The sequence below is a fragment of the Scyliorhinus canicula genome, chromosome 28, assembly GCF_902713615.1.
Source record: "Scyliorhinus canicula chromosome 28, sScyCan1.1, whole genome shotgun sequence".
In the NCBI taxonomy this organism is placed as follows: Eukaryota; Metazoa; Chordata; class Chondrichthyes; order Carcharhiniformes; family Scyliorhinidae; genus Scyliorhinus; species Scyliorhinus canicula.
The window spans coordinates 12,103,194-12,128,192 of record NC_052173.1 but is presented as its reverse complement, the minus strand read 5'-3'; the positions used below and the strand labels follow the sequence as shown (position 1 = coordinate 12,128,192).

General features: G+C 44.4%; 1 protein-coding gene across 1 annotated transcript in view; it reads left to right on the top strand.

Annotated features, from left to right (window-relative positions):
* The window catches only part of LOC119958180 (extended synaptotagmin-1-like), a 165,262-nt gene extending 150,833 nt beyond the window's left edge, over positions 1–14,429 (top strand). The window contains 15 exon segments of the mRNA XM_038786528.1: positions 739–892; positions 895–914; positions 1,210–1,292; positions 3,700–3,748; positions 4,949–5,038; positions 6,144–6,239; positions 6,660–6,731; positions 7,803–7,889; positions 8,386–8,529; positions 8,944–9,194; positions 9,582–9,671; positions 12,117–12,248; positions 12,985–13,081; positions 13,421–13,470; positions 14,095–14,429. Coding sequence (XP_038642456.1) covers positions 739–892; positions 895–914; positions 1,210–1,292; positions 3,700–3,748; positions 4,949–5,038; positions 6,144–6,239; positions 6,660–6,731; positions 7,803–7,889; positions 8,386–8,529; positions 8,944–9,194; positions 9,582–9,671; positions 12,117–12,248; positions 12,985–13,081; positions 13,421–13,470; positions 14,095–14,116 — 1,437 coding nt within the window. The 3' untranslated portion in view covers positions 14,117–14,429.
* Positions 14,430–24,999: the final 10,570 nt, after the last annotated feature.

Genomic DNA, 24,999 nt, shown 5'->3' with positions numbered 1-24,999 from the left:
AGAATAGGGGGCTGGGAGCGACCTCCGACGCCGGAGTGAAACACTCCGGTTTTCACTCTGGCGTCGGGACTTAGTCTCCCGATGGGAGAATTGTGCCCCTTATTCCTGACACTCCTTGCATTGAAACAGACACACTTTAACCCATTCCACAGAGTGCAACTTTGTCCTATCAACTGTCTATCCTTCCTCACTGACTTGCTGCATACTATTTCTGCCTGTTCAACAGCTACCCTATCCTCCGATCCATAGCTCTGGTTCCCATCCCCCTGCCAACCTAGTTTAAACTAGGAAGCAAAACTGTCAGTCTGTCAAAACTGAAGAATCTGATTGCAATTTGGAGATTTACTTCCAACAACTTGTTTTTGCTAACATCCACTGAAATTTTGTGATATTGTCAAGAGATATGTTTATGTAAAACTGATGAAAAAATGCACTTTTAAACAAATAATTATTGGTGAGAAACAAAGGTTAAGTGTATGTATATAAGAGGACCAATCAAACATTTTTCTGGTCGCTACTTTCTAAATGCTGACAAACTAAATACTGCAGGAACTAAGATTTGAGAGTCCCGAGTTCAAAAATAATTTAGTTCAAAAATAATTTAAACCTAGTGCATAGATACAAAAAGCAATCGAGTTGAGGTCCAGATCAGTCATCATCCAGCTGAATGTGGAGCAGGCTATCCCTAAGTATGTTGCTTTGCTAAAAAGTTGCGGTCATTAATTTTTGTTCTTTCAGGGGGTGATACGGATTCATCTGTTAGAAGCTGAGAATCTAATCGCAAAGGACAACTTCATGAAAGGGATAGTGAAAGGGAAGTCAGATCCCTACGTCAAAGTGCGAGCAGGAGCCCAAAGCTTCCGGAGCAGAACAATTAAAGAAAACCTTAATCCAAGTGGCATGAGCTGTATGAGGTCAGTGTCTTTGGATGGTGCGCTTTGAAATCCATGGGCAATAAAATAAAAACTCTTTTATCCTGCAGGACTATGAAGGGTACAAGATAGATGGGTTTGGGTAACAAATGGGCAGGTCCTGTGTGTGAGGCAGTCACTATGACACCTTTTTCACTCGATCCTGGTATAGTATAAAGTTTCAGTTTATTTCACAGGTGGGTGCAAATATCTGGCCCTGTTAATCCCTGTTTTTAAAATCAGTTGCTACTCTCTTCCCAAGCAAGGTTCTGACTTGTGGTAACTTCTCTCCTCTTAGTTCATCGTAAATCACATTCCAGGTCAGGAGCTGGAGTTTGAGCTCTTCGATAAGGACATAGACAAGGATGATTTCCTTGGAAGGTATGTTGCTCCATCGCAAAATTCAGAGAAAATGTTGCAGACAATGTTAAGACAGCATTAGAACAAAGAAAGCACCATTTGTTAGAGGTTTGACCTCCTCAAGGACCAGGAATTGGTTCCTCAAATGTTTTGCTGAGCTCTGCCAGGACAGGTACAGAACAGGGTTAGATACCAGGTTTCTCCAACCCATGGCCTGCAAGAAGACCGTTCATGTGGTTCCCAGAGCTGGGAAGAAGGCTCTGAGTTTCAAGATTTCTTCAGGGGACTGTTCCACCAATCACAGCCTGTTTTGCTGCTGATAGGCTTACTAGATACAGAGTAAAGCTCCCTCTACACTGTCCCCTTCAAACCCTCCCAGGACAGGTACAGCACGGGGTTAGATACAGAGTAAAGCTCCCTCTACACTGTCCCCATCAAACACTCCCAGGACAGGTACAGAACAGGGTTAGATACTGAGTAAAGCTCCCTCTACACTGTCCCCATCAAACACTCCCAGGACAGGTACAGAACAGGGTTAGATACCAGGTTTCTCTAACCCAAGGCCTGCAAGAAGACCGTTCATGTGGTTCCCAGAGCTGGGAAGAAGGCTCGGTGAGTTTCAAGATTTCTTCAGGGGACTGTTCCACCAATCACAGCCTGTTTTGCTGCTGATAGGCTTACTAGATACAGAGTAAAGCTCCCTCTACACTGTCCCCTTCAAACCCTCCCAGGACAGGTACAGCACGGGGTTAGATACAGAGTAAAAGCTCCCTCTACACTGTCCCCATCAAACACTCCCAGGACAGGTACAGCACGGGGTTAGATACAGAGTAAAGCTCCCTCTACACTGTCCCCATCAAACACTCCCAGGACAGGTACAGCACGGGGTTAGAAACAGAGTAAAGCTCCCTGTACACTGTCCCCATCAAACACTCCCAGGGCAGGTACAGCACGGGGTTAGATACAGAGTAAAGCTCCCTCTACACTGTCCCCATCAAACACTCCCAGGGCAGGTACAGCACAGGGTTAGATACAGAGTAAAGCTCCCTCTACACTGTCCCCATCAAACACTCCCAGGACAGGTACAGCACGGGGTTAGATACAGAGTAAAGCTCCCTCTACACTGTCCCCATGAAACACTCCCAGGACAGGGACAGCACTGGGTTAGATACAGAGTAAAGCTCCTTCCACACTGTCCTCATCAAACACTCCCAGGACAGGTACAGCACGGGGTTAGATACAGAGTAAAGCTCCCTCTACACTGTCCCCATCAAACACTCCCAGGACAGGTACAGCATGGGGTTAGATACAGAGTAAAGCTCCCTCTACACTGTCCCCATCAAACACTCCCAGGACAGGTATAGCACGGGGTTAGATACAGAGTAAAGCTCCCTCTTCACTGTCCCCATCAAACACTCCCAGGACAGGTACAGCACGGGGTTAGATACAGAGTAAAGCTCCCTCTACACTGTCCCCATCAAACCCTCCCAGGACAGGTACAGCACGGGGTTAGATACAGAGTAAAGCTCCCTCTACACTGTCCCCATCAAACACTCCCAGGACAGGTACAGCACGGGGTTAGAAACAGAGTAAAGCTCCCTGTACACTGTCCCCATCAAACACTCCCAGGGCAGGTACAGCACGGGGTTAGATACAGAGTAAAGCTCCCTCTACACTGTCCCCATCAAACACTCCCAGGGCAGGTACAGCACAGGGTTAGATACAGAGTAAAGCTCCCTCTACACTGTCCCCATCAAACACTCCCAGGACAGGTACAGCACGGGGTTAGATACAGAGTAAAGCTCCCTCTACACTGTCCCCATGAAACACTCCCAGGACAGGGACAGCACTGGGTTAGATACAGAGTAAAGCTCCTTCCACACTGTCCTCATCAAACACTCCCAGGACAGGTACAGCACGGGGTTAGATACAGAGTAAAGCTCCCTCTACACTGTCCCCATCAAACACTCCCAGGACAGGTACAGCATGGGGTTAGATACAGAGTAAAGCTCCCTCTACACTGTCCCCATCAAACACTCCCAGGACAGGTATAGCACGGGGTTAGATACAGAGTAAAGCTCCCTCTTCACTGTCCCCATCAAACACTCCCAGGACAGGTACAGCACGGGGTTAGATACAGAGTAAAGCTCCCTCTACACTGTCCCCATCAAACCCTCCCAGGACAGGTACAGCACGGGGTTAGATACAGAGTAAAAGCTCTACAATACTCTATCAACATGTAAAATATACATCATAAACCTGTTAAAAAGGTAGTTTTAAAGTTCTGTGGGTGGTCATGGGAATTCCACTACATTTCTACTCTTAAATGAACTGCTTTTTAGGAAGGTACATGGTTGGCTATATTTGCTTGTAATGTAAAATCATTTTCTTAATGTGTTTGAATTAAATTACAATCTCTCATATGTAGATTGAAGATAAGCTACAAGGACATCATGAACAGTAAAGTTATGGATGAGGTATGAAAATCTTGTTAATTCAAATCATGTAATAGGACAGATTTTTCTTTTACTGCAGCTGAGAGTATTGGATCGCTTGGGTGTAGGAGCTAAAGGGAAATCAGGCAAGGAAGTGGAGTATTCATTAGGTTGACAGTAACTTAATTGCAGTGTTAATGTAAGCCTACTTGTGACACTAATAAAGATGAAGGAAGCCTTTTGGATTTTTGATCTCTTTAAATTAATGGATAGAAATTGTGCAGCTCCGATAAACCTCTACATCAACTAGAATTTCCGTTTAACTGATACAATACACCATACTTGAAATGAAAAAATGAAAATCGCTTATTGTCACGAGTAGGCTTCAAATGAAGTTACTGTGAAAAGCCCCTAGTCACCACATTCCGGCGCCTGTTCGGGGAGGCTGTTACGGGAATCGAACCGTGCTGCTGGCCTGCTTGGTCTGCTTTCAAAGCCAGTGATTTAGCGTTGTGCTAAACAGCCCCTGTTTTGCTGCTGATAGGCTTACTAGATACAGAGTAAAGCTCCCTCTACACTGTCCCCTTCAAACCCTCCCAATACTTGACTAAACTTTTAACACGGGTTCGAAAATATCATAAGTTGAGGAATTTAAGCAATTAAAAGCAAATAGCCTACCAGCAATGAGTGCTTGTCTAGCCAATGCTTCCTATCCACTAGAGTATTGGTTTGCAGAGTTTTCTGGCAGAGTGGGAAGAATACCTGGTGCATGTTTTAGACTGTAAGGCAGGTGAAATTAGTCTCCCAGCTTGCCAAAATGCCAAGACAGGCTATTCAACGTGTTCAGTCTTCACTAGTGTTTCTTTCCACATGAAGTCACCTCGTCTAATCTCACGTTAGCTGATCTCCTCCCTTCTGATGGTGGCGAACTTTGAGATCCTCAGAATTTTGCAGCTGTTTGTTGAGTTTTGATATTTTACTGCAAGCTCCACAATATTAAAAAAACACAAACACCCAGAAAACTAGACTTTTCCTGCCAGGTTTTTATTAATGAAATTTCACAGCCAGCTTAAAAAATGGAGTGGATTGTTGCGGGACGCCAGGTGAACTTTTCTACGACCTGTTGATCATCGAATGCATGACATTATACAGGCTAGTTCCCCATTCAAGTTAGAGAATTAAGTAAACATCATAATCGCTATGCTATCCAATTGCCTATTTCTTTTCCTTGTCCATCTGTAGTGGTTCATGTTGAATGATGTCAAATCAGGAAAACTTCATCTCAAGTTAGAATGGTTGCCACCGGGCATGGATTCAGTCATCCTCGACCAGGTGAGATTGGTACAAATTTTCCTCCTGTGGTCCAGCTCTTTAATTTCTCAGGTGCATCTCTTTGTCTCAGAATACAGTGAAAATGGCATAGTGCAAGTGGTGGTGATGCCAGCTACAGGCTCTGAATTCTAAATAATTTGGGATGAAAATCTGCTTCTTCAGGTTGAGTCTGTATTTTATCATACATAGCTGGTTATGGACAGAACAAATAATTTTCACCTTTAGAAGCTGAACATCGTGCTTTCATGTTTCAAAGTCGCAAGCATACACCTTAGTTATTATGTTTAAAGCAGCTGGGCAGATCTGATCAGGATGCTGTGTCTCGTTCTGATCATGGCCATTGATCTGTCACACCCACTTAGATTAACAATTAGCATCAAGTGTATTATTTTGACTAGACTTGTAATCCAGAGACCTTGGGTACTGCTCTGTGGATCAGGGTTCAAATCCTTTTTAAAAAATAAATTTAGAGTATCCAATTCTTTTTTTTCCAATTAAGGGGCAATTTAGCGTGGCCAATCCACTTGCCTACACATCTTTGGGTTATGTGGGTGAAACCCAAGCAGACACTGGGAGACTGTGCAAACTCCACACAGACAGTGACCCAGGGCCGCAATCTAACCCAGGTCCTTGGCGCCGTGATGCAGCAGTGCTAACCACTGTGCCATTGTGCTACCCCTCTGGGTTCAAATCCCACCATGGCAGATGGTGAAATTTGAAATGGCCTAGCAAACCACTCAGTTCAAAGGAAATCAGGGATCAGCATGAATGCTGGCCAAGTCAGTTCACACCCACAACCATGAATGACTTTTTAAAAAAAAAACAGAACTTGGAACTCCTTTTTAAAAAAAAAAACAAAAGTAATTTTAGCAAATGCTGTAGAATGAAACTGGAATTGTTAAATTCCTACACATTCCTCCACCTAGTGTCAAAATAGGGACGCTGTAACCAAATAGACTTGGTCTAGATGAAGGATTTTGGATTACTGTGTTTTATTCTGTTAACGGGAAGTTGTAAAGAAGCTGTTCATCCTGATTGCTCAGTCATCTCCAAATGTTGGTATTTTGGTTTAAATGATTATACTCCCCTGTCCATCTCTTTTCAGGTGCTTCAGGCTAACAGGACCATCTTCACACAGAATGAGTTGGAACCATCTGCTGCTATCTTGACCGTCTACCTGGACAGGGCACATGAACTTCCTGTAAGCCTCAGTCTTGTTCAATTCCCCAAAAAAATGGCAATTTCTGATCCAGCTGTAATTGCTGAAGCTGTTTGGCTCTGCTGCTGTATAAGCAAATCTGCATCTAGGCTTGTTAGAGATGTGATTGTAGAGGGAGAAACCTGTATTTCCCAGAAACCCAGCAAGGCTCGTATTCAATTTATATGGGGCATCTTGTCCAATGCCCTGACTCCCAAAAGCATGATCCAACTAGGGTTTGTGTTGGAATGCATGGTACTAAACTATATTCTAATCTTGGCCATTCAATACAAGTTTTCCCAATGGCTATGGTCAATCTTAATCCACAATATAGAATAAGACCATTATTCATTAATAAGAGTTAAGTTGCTAGCTCTTGTTTATTGCTATGATTCTAATTATGGATCTTGCATGTTCATGCAGATGAAGAAAGGGAAGAAGCTCCCCAGTCCAATGGTTCAAATCACTGTCAATCGCACCTCGTTTAAAAGCCAGGTAAGAGACTGACCTCAGCGTTGGAACTTCCAACATCCACAAATTTCTGGCAACTGGTGAAAATGTTGCTCTTTGTTGAAAAGCTGAGCCTATTCCCGAGTAGAAGTCAAAGGCATAGAAGGGAAGATTCCCCCGTCTCCATGTCAATGTGTAATCCTTGACATTGAGGTCAAGGTTGGTGATATGTAACTGCAAAACATGCCAAATGTCATTACTGGCAAAATCAAGAAAATCACATACTTCAAAGAAGCAGACCTCAAGGAGCAAGTGAGTCAGTCATCTATTCAAACTCTGCTGTATCACGTTCTGCAAGCCACCTCCGCTGTAAGAGCAAACAACCACTCGAACAGCAAAAAACATTTCCTCAGATGGGTATTGCTGGACAACCTTACCAGCTCACACAAAGCCTGCAACACGATTTAATATCAATTCTCAGTTCCATTTCAAAAACCAATATCTACATATAAATTGAAGTGAGAACTGCAATAAAAGTTTCAGCAACAATCTGATGATGTATAAAACCATGATCTCAATCATCCGGGTGATATTAATTCTGCACCAATTATTTGCAGTTTGGTCAGAAAGATCATAAGAATGGCTGTTAAGTGAAATGGAAATAATCAAATGTCACACTCGTACAGTAATAGGTGCATTTTGAGATTAGGGTTAAGGAACACGACAGAACTGAGTAAGGGAACTCTACTCTGTATTTAACCCTTATTGTATCTGGCGTGGGAGTGTTCGATGGACAGTGAAGGTTTTACTCTATATCTAATCCATGATCTATCTGCCCTGAATGTTTGATAGTATTCTTATGTTCTATTCCTTTCAATGAGACTCTCCTTTATGACCAGAAAATGAACCTTCTCCAGAACCTATTTTAAAGAGAGCAGAAAGGATATCTTTAAAGTAAAATGGAACTTGATATATCAAAAGGAAGTGGATGGTGCAGTGGAGTTACGCTCTACATTGAGAGTTTTCAGACTGGAGGTCACTTTGCTGAAACCCACGCTTCAATAACATTTCTTGTTATTTGTGCAAAAGTACAAACTGTTGTGTCCTCTTTTACAGGTTGTTAATAGCACAGAACTACCCATTTGGGAGGAATCATTTTCATTCCTTGTCGGGAATCCAAAAATGGAACGTATGGAGGTTCAGGTAAACTTCCAAGCTATTGTACATCTTGGTTAAGTCACCTCAGCACATCAGCAAACGCGCCCCTGTGTGGGGCAGGAACACCATACCACTTGATGTGACCATCAATTCACAAGACACGAGATTGGAAGTGAACAGTGGTTTTAATAGTCTTACAACAGAGCCTGCCTGCGACAAGATGAACTGGCAGCAGTTTCACAACTGCTGATCTTTATACTTCTGGTTAGTGGGAGGAGCCATGGGCGGAGCCCAGTACAAATTCCTCATCTCCCCCTATGGGCAGAGCCGCGCAACTGAACGTATACAGAGCTCACAAAGACACAATACATATAATACAACACAGTGTGAATTACTAGGATTAGAATTCACCACACCACTGTAAAAGATTTTATTTTTGTCTCATTTTAAACCACTACAGCTAGACTCTCATTACTTGATTACAATGGTTCTAACACTTGATATTTTCAATTTAAAACGTATTTTCAAAATTGTTCCCTAGGTTAAGGATGACAGTCATGTCCTGGGCACACTGACACTTCCACTCTCCCACATGCTGGCCAGCAAGAATCTGACCTTAGACAAATGGTTTCAGTTGGACAATTCAGGACCTAATAGCAAAATCATGTTAAAAGTCATGCTGGGGGTAAGAGCACATGAAACAAATATTGACTGTATGTGTAAAAATGTGAGTTTCTGTGTGCACTTGTGCGCGTATATGTTCCATGTACATATGTATACCTGTACATATTCATTTAAGTGTATGTGTATATCCAACATGTGAAAATGCTTTCTTTTGTGCCCTTACCACATAATGAAGCCTGTGCCAAAGTAGCTTGACTGCTGTTTTATACACGAGACTACTTTGACTGCTCTGTTTCATTGTGCAGTTGCTCTGACTGTTCTCTTTTTATCGTGCGGTGCCTCCAAGTGTTCTGTTCTTTTATATGTGGGGCATCTCTGATGTCTGTATATTCACGTGGGTACCGTTTTATAGGTTTGCTCTGAGTGTCCTTTTATGTGACGTTGAAATTCTGTCTTTGTTTTTATCATGCCACAGATCCTAGTTTCTGAGCATTCCAGAGAGCTTTTCTCAATTCAGACCGTGGCACGTGAACCAGCTAATTGCGAGGTGGAGAATGTGTCCTTCTCACCTTCAGTTAGTGATGAGAGTGAACCCAAACCCATTTCATCATTAGTGAATGATCCCAGCAATCATTCAGTGTCCTCCTTTGCTTCCGAGCACAACGTCAACATTTCAACCAGTGAGTCAGCATCATCTGAACTGGATCTACGACAGAGAATGAATCGGTAGGCAGCAACTTATTTTCATACCAGTTGCATAAATTATCTTTTGCAGAGTATTATCGCTGTGTTGGCTAACCTTTGGCCTTTGTCATGCCACACAAACTTAGTGTAAAGGTTGAATCATACCATGATCCTTAAGGTGCACTGTGTCTGTCAGAGGATGGCCTTTGTCAACCCCCAGCCAGGCCCACACCTCCCATCACTGCACTTTGCACCGGAAAGTCAGGAAGAAAATTGAACTGCAGCTGGAGGCCTCTTAACATTGAGTTAGTGAGGGCCCACAGAAGGCTGAGTTGATGGCTAACTTGTTGACTAATTTCTCAGAAACCATGCTGTGCAATTGTTGCTTGTCTTTTCATATAACCAGTCACTGTCCTCTTCCTGTTTCAGTAAAATGGATGTAGAGTCACCACAGATCAAGTTGACACTGCAGTACAACACGGAGCAAGGGAGACTGCTGCTTGTAGTACATTCCTGCAGGTAAGGGTTTGGGGGAGGCAATCATTGCATCCTATTGCTAATAAATCATTGTACTGCACAGGTCATAGTTAAAACCTTCTGTGGACAGTTTCATGCATCCTGTATTGACTTTTGTTTTTGTTTTATAATCGCCCACCTTTTAGCACTCAATGACTGGGATACCAGGATATGCACTTTGTATGCTCCCTCTCCCCTTTCCTGTTTTTGGTACATTTATGCAGCAGTACTAGATTTGCCTTAGCTGCAACACCTTGCTTTGGCAGCAACAATTAACCATATATCAATTTCCAACATAAGAATGCTCAAGATATTTGAACATCTTTTTAGTTAATTGTAGTAAATTATTAAATAATCTATGAAGAATGTACAGATGGTACTGAATCCTTAAATTGAAAATTATGTAAGTTCTGGCATATCATTATTGTCATCCCATCCAAGGTGCAAATATGGAATTCTCTGGTGATCCTTCTTCACTAACATATACTTCAATCATTTTGGGAGGTTGGTTAGTCAGTTAGCTGGACAGCTGGTTCGTGATGCAGAGCGACACCAACAGTGTGGGTTCAATTCCCATACCAGCTGAGGTTATCACTTAGGCCCCACCTTCGCAACCTTGCCCCTCGCCTGAGGTGTGACGATTCTCAGGCTAAATCACCACCAGTCAGGTCTCCCCCTCAAAGGAGAAAGCAGCCGATCGTTCTCTGGGACTATGACGACTTTACCTTCAATCATTTAAAAACACTTCATCCAGGATTCCTTGTTTTGTGCAAAATTCTCTTTACTTTCCCAGAAAAACGTCTTTCATCGTTTAAAGGGGAAATCATTAATATAGCATTGGCAAGCATTAGTGATAGTCTTTACTTAAAATTTACAGTGCAGAAACAGACCATTTGGCTCAACTGGTCTGTGCTGGTGTTTTCTATTCCAGCTGCGCCTTCTCTTGCATATATCAAGCCCTATCTGTATAACCTTTTCCTTTGTGCCTCTCTCCTCCCCCCCCCCCCCCCCCCCCCCAAAATCAAGCGTTTAGCTAGATTTCTCTAAATGCAGGCAGCATGGTAGCACAATGGTTAGCACAGTTGCTTCACAGCTCCAGGGTCCCAGGTTCGATTCCCGGCTTGGGTCAGTCTGTGCGGAGTCTGTACGTTCTCCCGTTTCTGCGTGGGTTTCCTCTCACAAGTCCCGAAAGACGTGCTGTTAGGTCATTTGGATATTTTGAATTCTCCCTCAGTGTACCCGAACAGGCGCCGGAATATGGAGACTAGGCGCTTTTCTCAGTAACTTAATTGCAGTGTTAACGTAAGCCTACTTGTAACAATAAAGATTATTATTAACTTCAACTATTTTATGTGGTAGTGAATTCCACACTCTGAATTATGGTGAAGACCATGGAGCAGTGATCATAGCAGACCAAAGAAAAAGGTGTTGTGGTAACTGCTTGATCTAAGTAAGTGTGCTCGGAGAATAAGAAATAATTAAGTGGAAAATGCAACACATTGGTGTGCAGGACTAGAGCCCTGAATTTTGATCCCAACCAGTTATTGGTCATGGTTGGTTTGTTCAAGGAGCTGTTTTTCTACAGGAGGCATTTTGCATGAGGGTGGTAAAGTCAGGAATAATTATATAGTGTTTTAGGTTGACTTCACTAGATTCTTCTGAGCTTGCAGAACGCAACATAAAAGACAAACTTGTTTATCAGGTGCAGCTCTGAGGCAAAACGAGCTACCCTCCTCAGTGATTCCCTCCCATCCATGTGAATGAGCATACAACGGAATAATTTATGTTTACAAAGTCCAGGGTATGTGGCCCAGGAGACTACAATGGGTTTTTAAAAAATTAGCATATATTTATATATTTTCAAAAAGGATTAAACTGTTGAGTACCCAATTCTTTTTTTCCCCCCCAATTAAGGGGCAATTTAGCGTGACCAATCCACCTACCCTGCACATCTTTGGGTTGTGGGAGTGAGACCCACGCAGAATGTGTAAACTCCACATGGACAGTGACCCGGGGCCTGCATCAAACCCGTGTCCTAGTCACCGTGAGGTAGCAGTGCTAACCACTGCACCACTGTGCTGTCCTCAAACATTTACAATAATTAAGAGTAGAGAATAGTGTTACTGTAACAAAAGAAAATTATCCATCCCTTGAGATTTAATTTGCTTCCAACGCTGGATTCCCATTCCAATAATTGTGGATACAAGTTACCACCTGTCAGCTGGGGCTAATAGAGAGTGCTTCACAATTGCAGAATATTCCGGCTCACAGGAAATTAATAAAACAAGGGCATTGCATTAATAAAACAAGAATTCTGCATCCACTGGGATGGGAAAGAATTATGGTAACAATCTAATGTTGGAGAAGACAGTTTGTATGAAGGACTGCAATCAAACCATGCAATATGTACGAAAGCTTTGCTGAATGTTGACTGGTTGTTTGTTACAGGAATCTGAAACTCCATTCCAAGGAGATCCCTGACCCATATGTCTCTCTAATTCTGCTACCCGACAAAAATCGAGTGACAAAGAGAAAAACAAGTGTAAAGAAGAAAACAATCAATCCAGAGTACAATGATAGGTAAGGAGTGCTGAATAGGTGGAGACTAAGAAAAACTAAGGGAAAAGAGACCCAAGGCAAAATTAGAAAGTGATTGGAAAATATATTGACAGGCATGGAAACGAGAGCGGAAAGGACCCATACTGACAGTGCCATCATCGAGATACTCTTAAATATTAGGGGTAACATGATAGCAGTTCTTTGAACATCCTATTTTGAACTTTATTTCAACAGTAAAATCATAAGCACAAAACCCTTGCTTTGCAGATGTTTATGACTTCCAATACAGAAGTGTGTTGAGAGGGAATTTTAGTGAAATGACAAGCATATAACTTGTACATTGCTGTTTTATAAACAATAATCCAGTTGCTTCCAGTCACACCCATAAAAATAATAATTTTTCCCCCTTGTTTGTTGTGAAAATGTTCTGTCCCTTACCCATACTCTAAGCAGAAGAAATCTGTCCATTTTTCCCCAATGTGCAGAACCTCCCAGAGAACAAGTTGGTCTGGGGTCAAAGCAAGTGAATCAAAATCTGTTGAGAAAAGGGATAATAGGTTAGAGAAATGTTAACATTGCATAATTTTCTTTTTTTGGACAGGTTGGGGCAGGAAGCTGGCATCCTTAAAATAAGAGATCAACAGTTGATATGGGAGGGAGTCCATAGTAGAATCAACATCCAGGAGCTGGGCGATGAGGCTGAATGACCTTTTCTCATTCCGGAATTCATGTTCTTGTGCTTTCTCTGCCCCCCCAGATTTGAGTTTGAAATGCCATTCGAGGAAGCACAGAAGAAAAAGCTAGACCTCACTGTAAAGAACAATGTTTCCTTCATGTCCAGAGAGATTGGAAAGGTATTGTGATGTGTATCTACACTACTGTACAACATTCAAGAAGTCCTAATAATGCAAAGAAAAATATTCTAAAGTATAACAAATGCAGTTTAATTCTCAATTATTTCAAATGATGATAGATCTGGAAAATTTGGATATCTACAAATCAATTGAAGACTTTAAATAAAACCTTCAGGCGAATCAAGAACATGAACATTTAGTATTTAAGAATGATGGCACGGTTATGAGCATCCTAAACTCCTCTTGTAACTACTTTTAACTATATCTTAAGCCCTGTTGTCTTAATGTTAGTGAATCTAGGTTCTAACCAGGCCCCTTGCCTCTCTGCTTCTCTTCCAGCTCTACTTTGATCTCTCACAGCTTAGCCCGACTCAGGATATAACACAGTGGTAAGTGAGCAAGCCATATTATGGGAGAATATGACATCATGGGCCAAGCAGTTGCGGATCATTGTCAGTTAACTATTTACAGTAATTGATCTTTCCTGTGCTATCACTAATAACACCCATTTCTGATTTTTTTTCTTCCATTTGGCTGATGGTTAGAGGATATGGTCCATCTCCTCATGGTAAATGCAGGAGTTTTGGATTCATGTTTGTAGAGAATGAGGCCCAGACTGATTGGTAGATCAGTAGAATTTCTTGCCTAAACATCTCTGAAGCAGTGATATGCTATTTGATTATCAGAATCTGGTAGGAGCTCTGGTATTATCAACCACTACAAGCCTCCTCCCTACAAGCTGTGGACCATTGTATCACGCTGAGCTGTGATGTCCTTAACAGTTGAAATACAACATTCATTGTTTAAGCTGACATGTAGGGTAGGATTCTCTGCTGCCGGCAGGACTAGAGAATCTCGCTGCCAGCGAACGGCTGGAGAATTCCGACCGTAATGTACAGCCACTTTTGTGAAGCACTGGAGAGTGGCTAGTGTCTGTGAAAAAAACATTTAAAAAAAAGATACGGTATACAAAATTACAATGTATTAAAATAAAACTTTTCTTTGTGTTGCAGGTTCGATTTGAAGGAAGAATAGAGTGGTTCTGTGGACTATTAATTCAGTTTGTTTTGATTCATGATCAACTATGTTTGAATAGTTTTATTTCCATTGAAGTATTTTTTACCACTTAAAGTATTATGCCTTAATTTTTAATGGTATTTTGTATTCAATTACTATGTTTTTGTTTTAATTCACAAATAGTTCCAGAGACTGCATTCAGAAAGCCACATTGTTCATTTAAAAGCAAAATACTGCGGCTACTGGAAAATTCAGCATGTCTGGAGAGAACCAAAGTTAATGTTTCAGATCTAAATGATCCTTCTACAGAACAGTTCTGTAGAAGGATCATTTAGATCCGAAATGTTAACTGTTTCTCTGTGAATGTGGAGAGGATGTTTCCACTAGGAGGCAAAACTAGAACCAGAGGACACCATCTCAGACTGAAGGGGCAATCCTTTAAAACAAAGATGAGGAGGAATTTCTTCAGCCAGAGGGTGGTGAATCTGTGGAACTCTTTGCCGCAGAAGGCTGTGGAGGCCAAATCACTGAGTGTCTTTAAGACAGAGATGGATCAGGGGATATAGGAATCAGAAACACATCAGCCATGATTGAATGGTGAAGCAGACTCAATAGGCCGAATGGCCTAATTCTGCTCTTATGCCTTATGGCCTCCACAGATGCTGCCAGACCTGTTGAGTTTGTCCAGCGCTTCCTGTTTTTATTCACTGTTCACAATATTAGTCCCTTCCCTAAATATCTGTACAATACCTGTGGTTCTCAGGGATTGTGCTGCTTTGTCACTTCTGGAACTTAAGTTCCTTACAATTAACTTCTCATTAGATCTGAGCTAAACCTACGTGAGAGAGGTTTGGGACATCTCAGTGCAATACTGTCTGCATTTAACATAAAAATGGAAATATCTCACTGGTGCAGATGGGAATACAGAAATTGGAACTGATCCATGATGACATTTATGGTCCTTGTTACTATAGATCGAAGGTAATACCCAAGTGTGGCGGATTGAAGGATGGAAAGCAGTTTAATTTCCCAACATTGATGACCCTCCATTTATTTAATCAAGAAATTAATCCAAAATAGTAAGCTCTAGATCACGGAACTTGGAAAATTTGCACATACTTCAGAGTGCATGAGATGACATAGACCAATTTTAATTAGGAATGAGTTATTATGCACTCTATCAGAATCATGTTTGCCATAAATAAGCAGTGAACAAATCTGGTTACAATAATGGGGTAGAAATTGTCTCTGTCTTGGGACATGTTGAAGCCTAAATCAAACATTGAGCCTCAAACATTTTATGTGCCAGTGCACCACTACTTCACAGACAGTGATGATATCAGGCCACCTGCATTGTCAGGAGTGGCCTCGGGTATTTATTACTTTTACTTCTATTTCTTGCCTTACCTGAATTAATGTAAAAAATGTGGCTTTCTGATGCTTTGGGCAGAGGCTAATTGGGTGAAAAGCTCAAATAGTAGAATTGTTCTGGGTCTATGGTTCCCAACTTTCAATGTCTGATTGCAAAGGGAGCAAATGGGAATATATATATAGAAATATTATGAATTGTTTGCATGGCATATATAAGTAGCTATTAATACATTTTTGCTGTGTTCACAATGCCCTTTAAAAGCAACCCACTTCTGGAATTCACATATTATCAAAAACTAAGTTGAGATGTGTCAGAAATGGGAAAACTTTTTCCACTGGAGTGTTTGGTGTGCAAGATCTGGCTCAGTTTTAGCAGAAGTGCATTAAGCATGCAAATAACATGTTGAGGGGCATAGCAACAAGAAGAATAGGCCATGTGTGGGGGCTATGAGCAGTGCCTGTTTGTCGCCTGACTCCATGGTGAATAAAATTCACATGGGTTGCTTGGAGCCAGTGTACAGTATGAAGATGCTTTTATAATGGTTTGGAAATTTGCATAAATGCACAAACATTTTCTGCTACATACCAGGTTTTTCTTTTGTATCTTTGTGATTAGCTTTATGATAAAGTCTGTACTGTCCTGTTAAAATTCAGCAAGCTTCCAATGGGACATATATAGATCTAGGCCTGTTCATGAATCATGATCCACTGCGAATCTTGATATGTTTAGATTTCATTCTAATAAAACCTGACATGAAAATATTGGATGTATGTTAAGATTGTTTAAAGATTGAATATGTTTTGTGAGAGCTTGCTGTGTGCAAATTGGCTGCTACGCTTCTCTGCATTATAACAGTGACGCACTCTGGGATGTCCTGTGGCTGTGAAAGATTTTGTTTTTCTCTGACATTCAAGCTGGATCTTGCTGTCTGCATTTGGATATTTTTATTTGCTAGCCTGAAAAACGGATCCACCATAAACATATAATGCATAACGTCTGTAAAATGATATAATATTTGAATTTTTCTTCCTGTTGAACATTGTATATGAAGCAAGATTTGAAAGATGTGATAAAACAGTTAAATGATCAATATACATCTACAGGTATGATTAGACAAATGTATTGATAATACATTTTTATTTTTATTTCTATTTTAGTATTCACAGCTCCCCAAGACTTTTTTTTAGGTGGACCAACTGGAGATAAATTTAGTTCCAGATCGGATTTTCATGGGTTTCTGGAAACAATCTCGCAAGTCCACATTTCTCCCTGATTCGGAGTTGGTGCAATTCAATGGTCCCATTCTGGCTCCTGATTACTGCTCTTCTGCCTTGTGTATCAGACAGGAAATGTCAGGAGTGCTTTTACATTGTGAAAAATAACGATTTATAATTTAAATTCTTGCCCTCAACATTTAGACCCCCCCCCCGGATGAATTATGTAACCATTATTTTGTTTGTTACATGATAAATAAAACTATAAGATTGAGATTGTAATTTTAGTTGGAAATATCTTAAGTTCTTAACCCTAACTAGCATAAAATAAACTGCTACTTTTATGGTTAAATGTTGCCAAATGATATATTATGGTTCTATAACAGTGCTGTATGATTTGGGCACTTGATTATGTAGGTCACTGTTCATGAATTAGGTGGATATTTCTGCACGTACATTTATTGTATTGTTACATATACACAGATCACTGAATAAAAAGATGCAGCTACAATTATCTTTTCATAGTTTGATCATTTACTTTCCCTTGCATTAAGTGGGGTAGCTTGGCTCAGCGGTAGCACTCTTGCTTTGGAATCAGAATGTTACGGATTTAAGCCAAGGACTAAAGTGGATGGCACGGTAGCAGTGGTTAGCACTGTTGCTTCGCAGCTCCAAGGCCCCAGGTTTGATTCCCGATTCTCCCTGTGACTGCGTGGGTTTCCTCCGGGTGCTCCAGTTTCCTCCCACAAGTCCCGAAAGACGTGCTGTTAGGTGAATTGGACATTCTGAATTCTCACTCTGTGTACCCGAACAGGTGCCGGAGTGGAGAATAATAATAATCGTTATTAGTGCAATGAAGTAACTGTGAAAAGCCCCTAATTGCCACACTCCGGCACCTGTTCGGGTCACAGAGGGAAAATTCAGAATGTCCAATTCACCTAACAGCACGTCTTTTGGGACTTGTGGGAGGAAACCGGAGCACCCGGAAGAAACCCACGCAGACACAGGGAGAACGTGCAGACTCCGCATAGACAGTGACCTAAGTGGGAATGGAACCTGGGACCCTGGCACTGTGGGGCTTTTCACAGTAACTTCATTGTAGTGTTAATGTAAGCCTACTTGTGACAATAAAGATTATTATACATAATTTAGGTTGCCATTTCAGTGCGGTATATTTGAAGGGGGGGGGGGGGTGCTTAAGATGAGACCCCTGAGAACTAGATAGCTACGATAGCAACGATAGCACTAGAATAGCTTGACATAAATTAGTTTATTGAGGACTGAAACTAACTATAGAAAATATATCCAGTAAGCATTATTAATTATGAAGCATGTATTCTTAAAACGTAACAATAACAAGCATTTAAACCCTTGCTAATAGCAGGAGCCTGCAATGCACAGTGGAGCTCGTGTGTTTGTGCATCTGAGGGGGCTGAAGGCGGACTTGGCAATGCTACAAGAGACACACCTAAAAGGTTACAGATCAGACGAGATTGAGAAAGGGATGGGTCAGCCAAGTGTTCCACTCAGGACTGGACTCAAAGACCAGGGGGGTAGCGATCTTGATCAGCCAACGAGTGGCATTCGAGACAGGGAGAACTGTGACAGACAAGGGGGACAGGTACATAATGGTGAGTGAGAAGCTGGAGGGGGTGTGGGTGGTACTCGTGAACATATATGCTCTGAATTGGGACGATGTGGAATTTATGAGGCGGGTTTTAGGTAAGATCCCAGACTTAGAGTCACATAACCTAGTCATGGGAGGACACTTTAATACAGTCATTGAACTGGAATTGGACCGGTCAAAATCCAGGACAGGGAGGAGGCTGGCCGCGGCAAAGGAATTGAAGGGGTTTATGGAACAGATGGGGGGATGGAGACCCATGGAGGTTTGCACGGCCAAGGGCGAAGGAGTTTTCCTTTTTCTCAAATATCCACAAGGTCTTGCATCAACTTTTTTGTTCTGAGCAGGGCGCTAATACTGGATTCTAAGTACTTGGCAATCACAGTGTCGGGTCATGCCCCGCATTGGGTGGATCTACGGGTTAGTGTGGAGAGAGGGCAACGCCCACTGTGGACACCGGATGTGGGGTTGCTAGTGGACAAAGCGATCTGTGAGCGGGTTAACAAGTCCACCCAGAACTACCTGGAAACAAATGATATGGGGATGGTCTCCACAGCAACGGTTTGGGAAACTATGAAGATGGTGGTCAGAGGGGAATTAATCTTGATACGGGCCCACACAGAAAAGGTGGAATGGGCTGAGAGGGATACGGGCCCACAGAGAAAAGGTGGAAGAGAGAAGGGTGTCCTCCCCCAACAATGTCGCAAGCCTCGATTTCATTGATCTTGAAACGGGAGAAGGATCCGGAGCAATGCGGGTCATACAGGCCGATTTCTCTACTGAATGTGGACGTCAAACTGCTGGCTAAGATACTGGCCACAAGGATAGAGGACTGTGTCCCGGGGTTGATGGGGGCAGACCAGATGGGATTTGTAAAAGGCAGGCAACTTGAGGCCACTGTTCGAAGGCTTTTATGTTATTATGATGCCCTCCGAAGGAGAGGAGGTGGTGGTAGCAATGGATGCGGAGAAGGCTTTTGAGCGGGTGGAATGCAATTAACTGGTGAGGGTTTGATTGACTGGGTGGGGTTGCTCTATCAGGCACCAGTAGCGAGTGTGCGTATGAACCAGCTGAGGTCGGGCTACACCGAGGGACGAGGCAAGGGTGCCCCCTCTCCCTGTTACTGTTTGCTCTGGCCATCAAGCCATTAGCCAAAAGCAATATAAAGCAGAGTTGGTTTTGGCACTGACCCAAATCACTACCTCGTACATTGATCAAGCTTGGAAAATAAAGCTGTCTTAACCAGTTACTGTCTCAACGAGTCTTTGTGTTAGTTGAGCTGTAATTAAGAAGGGAAGTCCCTCACGTAAAAGACAGTTCATTACTTAGTCTCTGAAAACGCTCCTACAGCATTGTTGAGTGCTATTTTTTCCAGATGTTAAACTGAAACCTCATCGTTCTTTGAAATTTTAAAAATTGAACTTTTAACATTTTATATCAAACATTTACAAAACACAACAAAACCAACACATGTATCAAAAAATTCCAAACGACAGGAGTAACAATAACCCCAGGAACAGAAATACAACCCCCTCCACCTACAGCAAACGGTGACCAATTCCTTAAAATACAATATAAAAGGCTACCATCTTACGGTACAACCCATCGCTTGACTCCCTCACTGTAAATGTCTCAAGGTACAGAAACTCCAAGTCACCTGGACACGCTGAGGCACTAGGTGTTGCCTGTCTCAAACTCGGCAGAATTCTCCTCCTAGTAATCAATGAGGCGAATGCCAGGGCTTCCGGCCTCGCACCCGTCCTCTGCTCTGGCTGGTCTGACACGCCAAATATTTTTTTTTAAAAATATAAATTTAGAGTACCCAATTCATTTTTTCCAATTAAGGTCAATTTAGCGTGGCCAATCCACCTACCCTGCACATCTTTGGGTTGTGGGTGCGAAACCCACGCAAACACGGGGAGAATGTGCAAACTCCACACGGACAGTGACCCAGAGCCGGGATCGAACCCGAGACCTCGGTGCCGCGAGGCTGCAGGGCTAACCACTATGCCACCGTGCTGCCCCCGACACTCCAAATATAGCTACTAACGGACAGGGCTCTAAATCAATATTTAGGAAACCCACCCCCAAAAATGCACCACTTTGGGACTGGACCAGAACACGAATACGGTTCACAGGCCCTCTCAATCACCCCCCCACACCTAGCTTCAACCCCTGCAAAAAAAATGGACTCATTCTGGCCTTGGTGCCTGAACCACCTTGAGCTGGATCAAGCTCAACCTCGCACAGGATGGCGTAGCATTCACTCGGTGGAGCGACTCACTCCCCACCACCTTCTCCAAAATGGGTCCCAGCTCCTCCTTCCACCTGGCCATCACCTCCTTCGACCGAGACCTGCCCCCCCCCCCCCCCCAAAGATCCGTCCATATGTCCCAGGCATGCTGCCCTCTTCCGACCCTGCACAGGAGAGTATTCTCTCCAATAAAGTGGATGGTGGCACTACCAGGAATGTCGGAAATATCCACCAAATAAAATCCCATACCTAGAAGTACCTGAACGTATCCAAACCCACAAGTCCTGCCTTCTCCTTCAACTCCTCCAAGCTGGCAAACCACCTCTTCAGTAACAAATCTCTCCAACCCCTTACCTTTCCAACCCCCCCCCCCCCCCCCAAACGTGGCATCAAATTTCACCGACTCAGACAAATTATTCCTACCGATAGACGCTCATCTTAACACTGTCCAACTTGAAATGCTGACAGAGTTTCAAAGTGGAGACGACCACAGGGTTCAAAGAAACCACAAAATACTCGTTATTTCCAACGGTTAACTTGTATCCCGAGAAGGGGCTGAAACCCTTCAATATACCCATGAGACCCCGCATAACTGGCCCCAAATCCGCATACAGGGACACCCTGTGTTCTGCTCCACCCCTCACAATTCCTTGCCACTTGTCAGAGCCCCGAGAGCAAATGCTGATGGCTCGATTTCCAACACAAACGTAAGAGACATAGGACACCCTTGCCTCGTCCCCCTGTGCAGCTGAAACAACCACGAACTTGTGGTGTTAATGCACCCACTCGCAGACGGAGCTTTGTATCACAGCTGCACCCACGACACAAATCCAGGACCCAACCCAAACCTTTCCAGAACCGCAAAAAGATAGCTCCACTCAACCCTGTCAAACACTTTTCCTGCACCCAGAGACACAATTATCTGCGGTTCCAGCTCCACCGCTCGGGTAAGAGCTATGTTGAGTAGCTGCCTCACGTTGGCCATCAGTTTTCCACCCTTCAAAAAGCCCATCTGATCTTCCCCCACTACCTCCGGGAGACGGCGCTCCAACCTCGATGCTAAGACCTTAACCAAAAGTTTTGCATCCACATTGAGCAGTGAAATCGGGCAGTACGACCCGCACTATGTGGAGGTCCTTATCCCCCAATCCCAATGGTTCTTCCAATTCCTCCCGCAATTCCTCCCCCACTTGGGGGAACTCCAAATCCTCTAAAAACTCTGCCAACCCATGTTCATCCTCTGGCGGCTCCGGCCTACAAAGCACATCATAAACGGTCCAAAACGCACCATTCACCTTTTCTGGGGAGAGACCAACCTACTCCCTCACCTGTGCAATCTCCCTAGCAGCCTCCTGCTGCTGTAACTGGAAAACCCGAGTGCGTAAACCGGCACAGGTCCGCCCCTCCTGTCTCCTCCATGAATGCAGCTAACACCTCTGCCATCCACAAAGGGATCTCAGCCGGGCGTGGTCCAAACTTGGATCCAATACACAGTTAAAATCCACCCCCCTAAAATCAATTGATGTGTGTCTTAACAGCCAGCAGTCATCCCATAAACTTGACATCGTCCGTATTCAGGTCATACATGTTCATTAACACCACGGCCTTCCTCTCCAGTGTACCTGTAATCATCATGTAACGCTCCCCTGATCGTCCAGAACCCTCCCCGCCTGAAAGCGAACCCTTTTGCTCAACAGAATCGCCACCCCCAGGCCCTATTGTCAAACCTGGCTCACCCAGGCCATCGTAATGTGGTCTGGTCTCACACCCACTTGTTGGATACATCGGTTCACAAACCTTCTAAATGGGGAGAAATTCTTGCCCTCGTCACAGGCCACACACACCGCACGCGCGCACACACACACACACACACACACACACACACAGAGTCCGCAAGTCAGCCATCCACACCATGATGCAATATTCCTTCACAATTCCTGGGTACCTCGAGGGCGAGACAAAGAGAATCCCCTGGTTATTGTTAGTTTTCTCCCACCCCCTCCCTCCCGCTCCAGGCTCGCAGACACCCTGCCACCATAACCAACCCTCCCCCACGTGTCTCAGTGACTACCATCCGGTGGTTTTGACTTCAGTTGTCATGAAGTGCTTCAAGACGTTGGTCATGAAGCGCATCACCTCTATTCTCCCAGAATGCCTTGATCCACTGCAATTCGCATACCGCCGCAACCGGTCCACAGCAGACGCCATCTCCCTGCCCCTAAACTCATCCCGAGAGCATCTCGACAACAGGGACTCCACATCAGACTATTTATTGACTACAGCTCCGCCTTCAACACCATAATCCCAGCCAAGCTCATATCAAAGCTCCAAAACCTAGGACTTGGCTCCTCACTCTGCAACTAGATTCTCGACTTTCTAACCCACAGACCACAAACAGTAAGAATAAACAACAACAACTTCTCCCCAATAGTACTCAATACCGGGGCTCCGCAAGGCTGTGTACTTAGCCCCCTACTCTACTCCCTGTACACACACGACTGTGTGGGAAAAATTTGGTTCCAACTCCATCTACAAGTTTGCTGACGATACGACCATAGTGGGCCGGATCTCGAATAACGACGAGCCAGAATACAGGAGGGAGATAGAGAACCTAGTGGAGTGGTGTAACGACAACAATCTCTCCCTCAATGCCAGCAAAACTAATGAGCTGATCAGTGACTTAAGAAACCCTGCCAGGGGCAGCAGGGTGGCATGGTGGTTAGCATAAATGCTTCACAGCTCCAGGGTCCCAGGTTCGATTCCCGGCTGGGTCACTGTCTGTGTGGAGTCTGCACGTCCTCCCCTTGTGTGCGTGGGTTTCCTCCGGGTGCTCCGGTTTCCTCCCACAGTCCAAAGATGTGCGGGTTAGGTGGATTGGCCATGCTAAATTGCCCGTAGTGTCCTAATAAAAGTAAGGTTAAGGGGGGGTTGTTGGGTTACGGGTATAGGGTGGATACGTGGGTTTGAGTAGGGTGATCATGGCTCGGCACAACATTGAGGGCCGAAGGGCCTGTTCTGTGCTGTACTGTTCTATGTTCTATGTTCTAAAGCAAAGTACTCTACACACCCCTGTCAGCATCAACGGGGCCAAGGTGGAGCTGGTTAGCAGTTTCAAATTCCTTGCGGTACACATCTCCAAAAATCTGTCCTGATCCACCCACATTGATGCTACCACCAAGAAATCACAACAGCACTTCTTCAGCAAACTTGAGAAACTCGGCCTGTCCACATTAACTCTTACCAACTTTTACAGATGCACCATAGAAAGCATCCTATCGGGCTGCATCACAGCCTGGTATGGCAACTGCTCGGCCCCGGACCGCAAGGATCTTCAGAGAGTTGCGAACATAGCCCAGTCCATCACACGAACCTGCCTCCCATCCATTGACTCCATCTACACCTCCCGCTGCCTGGGGAAAGCGGGCAGCATAATCAAAGACCCCTCCCACTCGGACTTCCAGTGGCGGCAATGAGGAGCTAGGCCGCACATTCGGCAGCTCCCGCTGAAAACGGACTTTTGGGCTCTTTTCAGGGCCCCCAACAGAGCTGTGTCGGCAAATCCCGACGTGGGAAGAGGACAGGAGTCGACCCCAACGGTCCTATGGTCCGGACCAGGAGTGGGGTAAGGAGAAAACCGGAGAAAGCACCCCTGAAAAAGCAGGGGAAGGAAGACAAAATGGCGGCCGGCGGAGCCCTCGAGGAGCTGAGGCAGTGGGCTCAGGAGCAGCAGGCAACCCTGCTGCGCTGCTTCCAGGAGCTGAAGTTGGAGCTGCTGGAGTCGTTGAAGGTAACCAACAGGGAGCTGATGGAGACCCAGACAGCCCAGGGGGCTGTGATCCGGGAGCTGCAGCAGCAGGCCTCCGAAAGGGAGGATGAGGTCGTGGCCGTGGCGGGGAAGGTGGAGATGCACGAGGCGCTCCATAAAAGATGGCAGGAGCGGTTCGAGGAGCTGGACAACCGGTCGAGGAGGAAGAATTTACGGATCCTGGGCCTCACGGAGGGGCTGGAGGGGTCGGACCTAGAGGCCTATGTGGTGGCTATGTTAAACTCGCTGATGGGGGCTGGGTCCTTCCAGGGGCCCCTGGAGTTAGAGGGGGCCCACAGAATTCTGGCTAGGAGGCCCAAGCCGAACGAGCCGCCGCGGGCGGTGTTGGTGCGGTTTCATCGGTTCGTGGATCGTGAGTGTGTGCTCCGGTGGGCCAAGAAGGAGCGGAGCAGCAAGTGGGAGAACACGGAGGTGCGGATCTTCCAGGACTGGAGTGCGGAGGTGGCGAGGTGGAGGGCCGGGTTTAACCGGACGAAGGCGGTGCTCCATAGACGGAGTGTCTGTGGGTCACCTATAAGGATCGGCACCATTATTTTGAGTCCCCGGAGGAGGCGTGGGCCTTTGTGCAGGCCGAGAAATTGGACTCAAACTGAGGGTCTAAGATGGGGGAT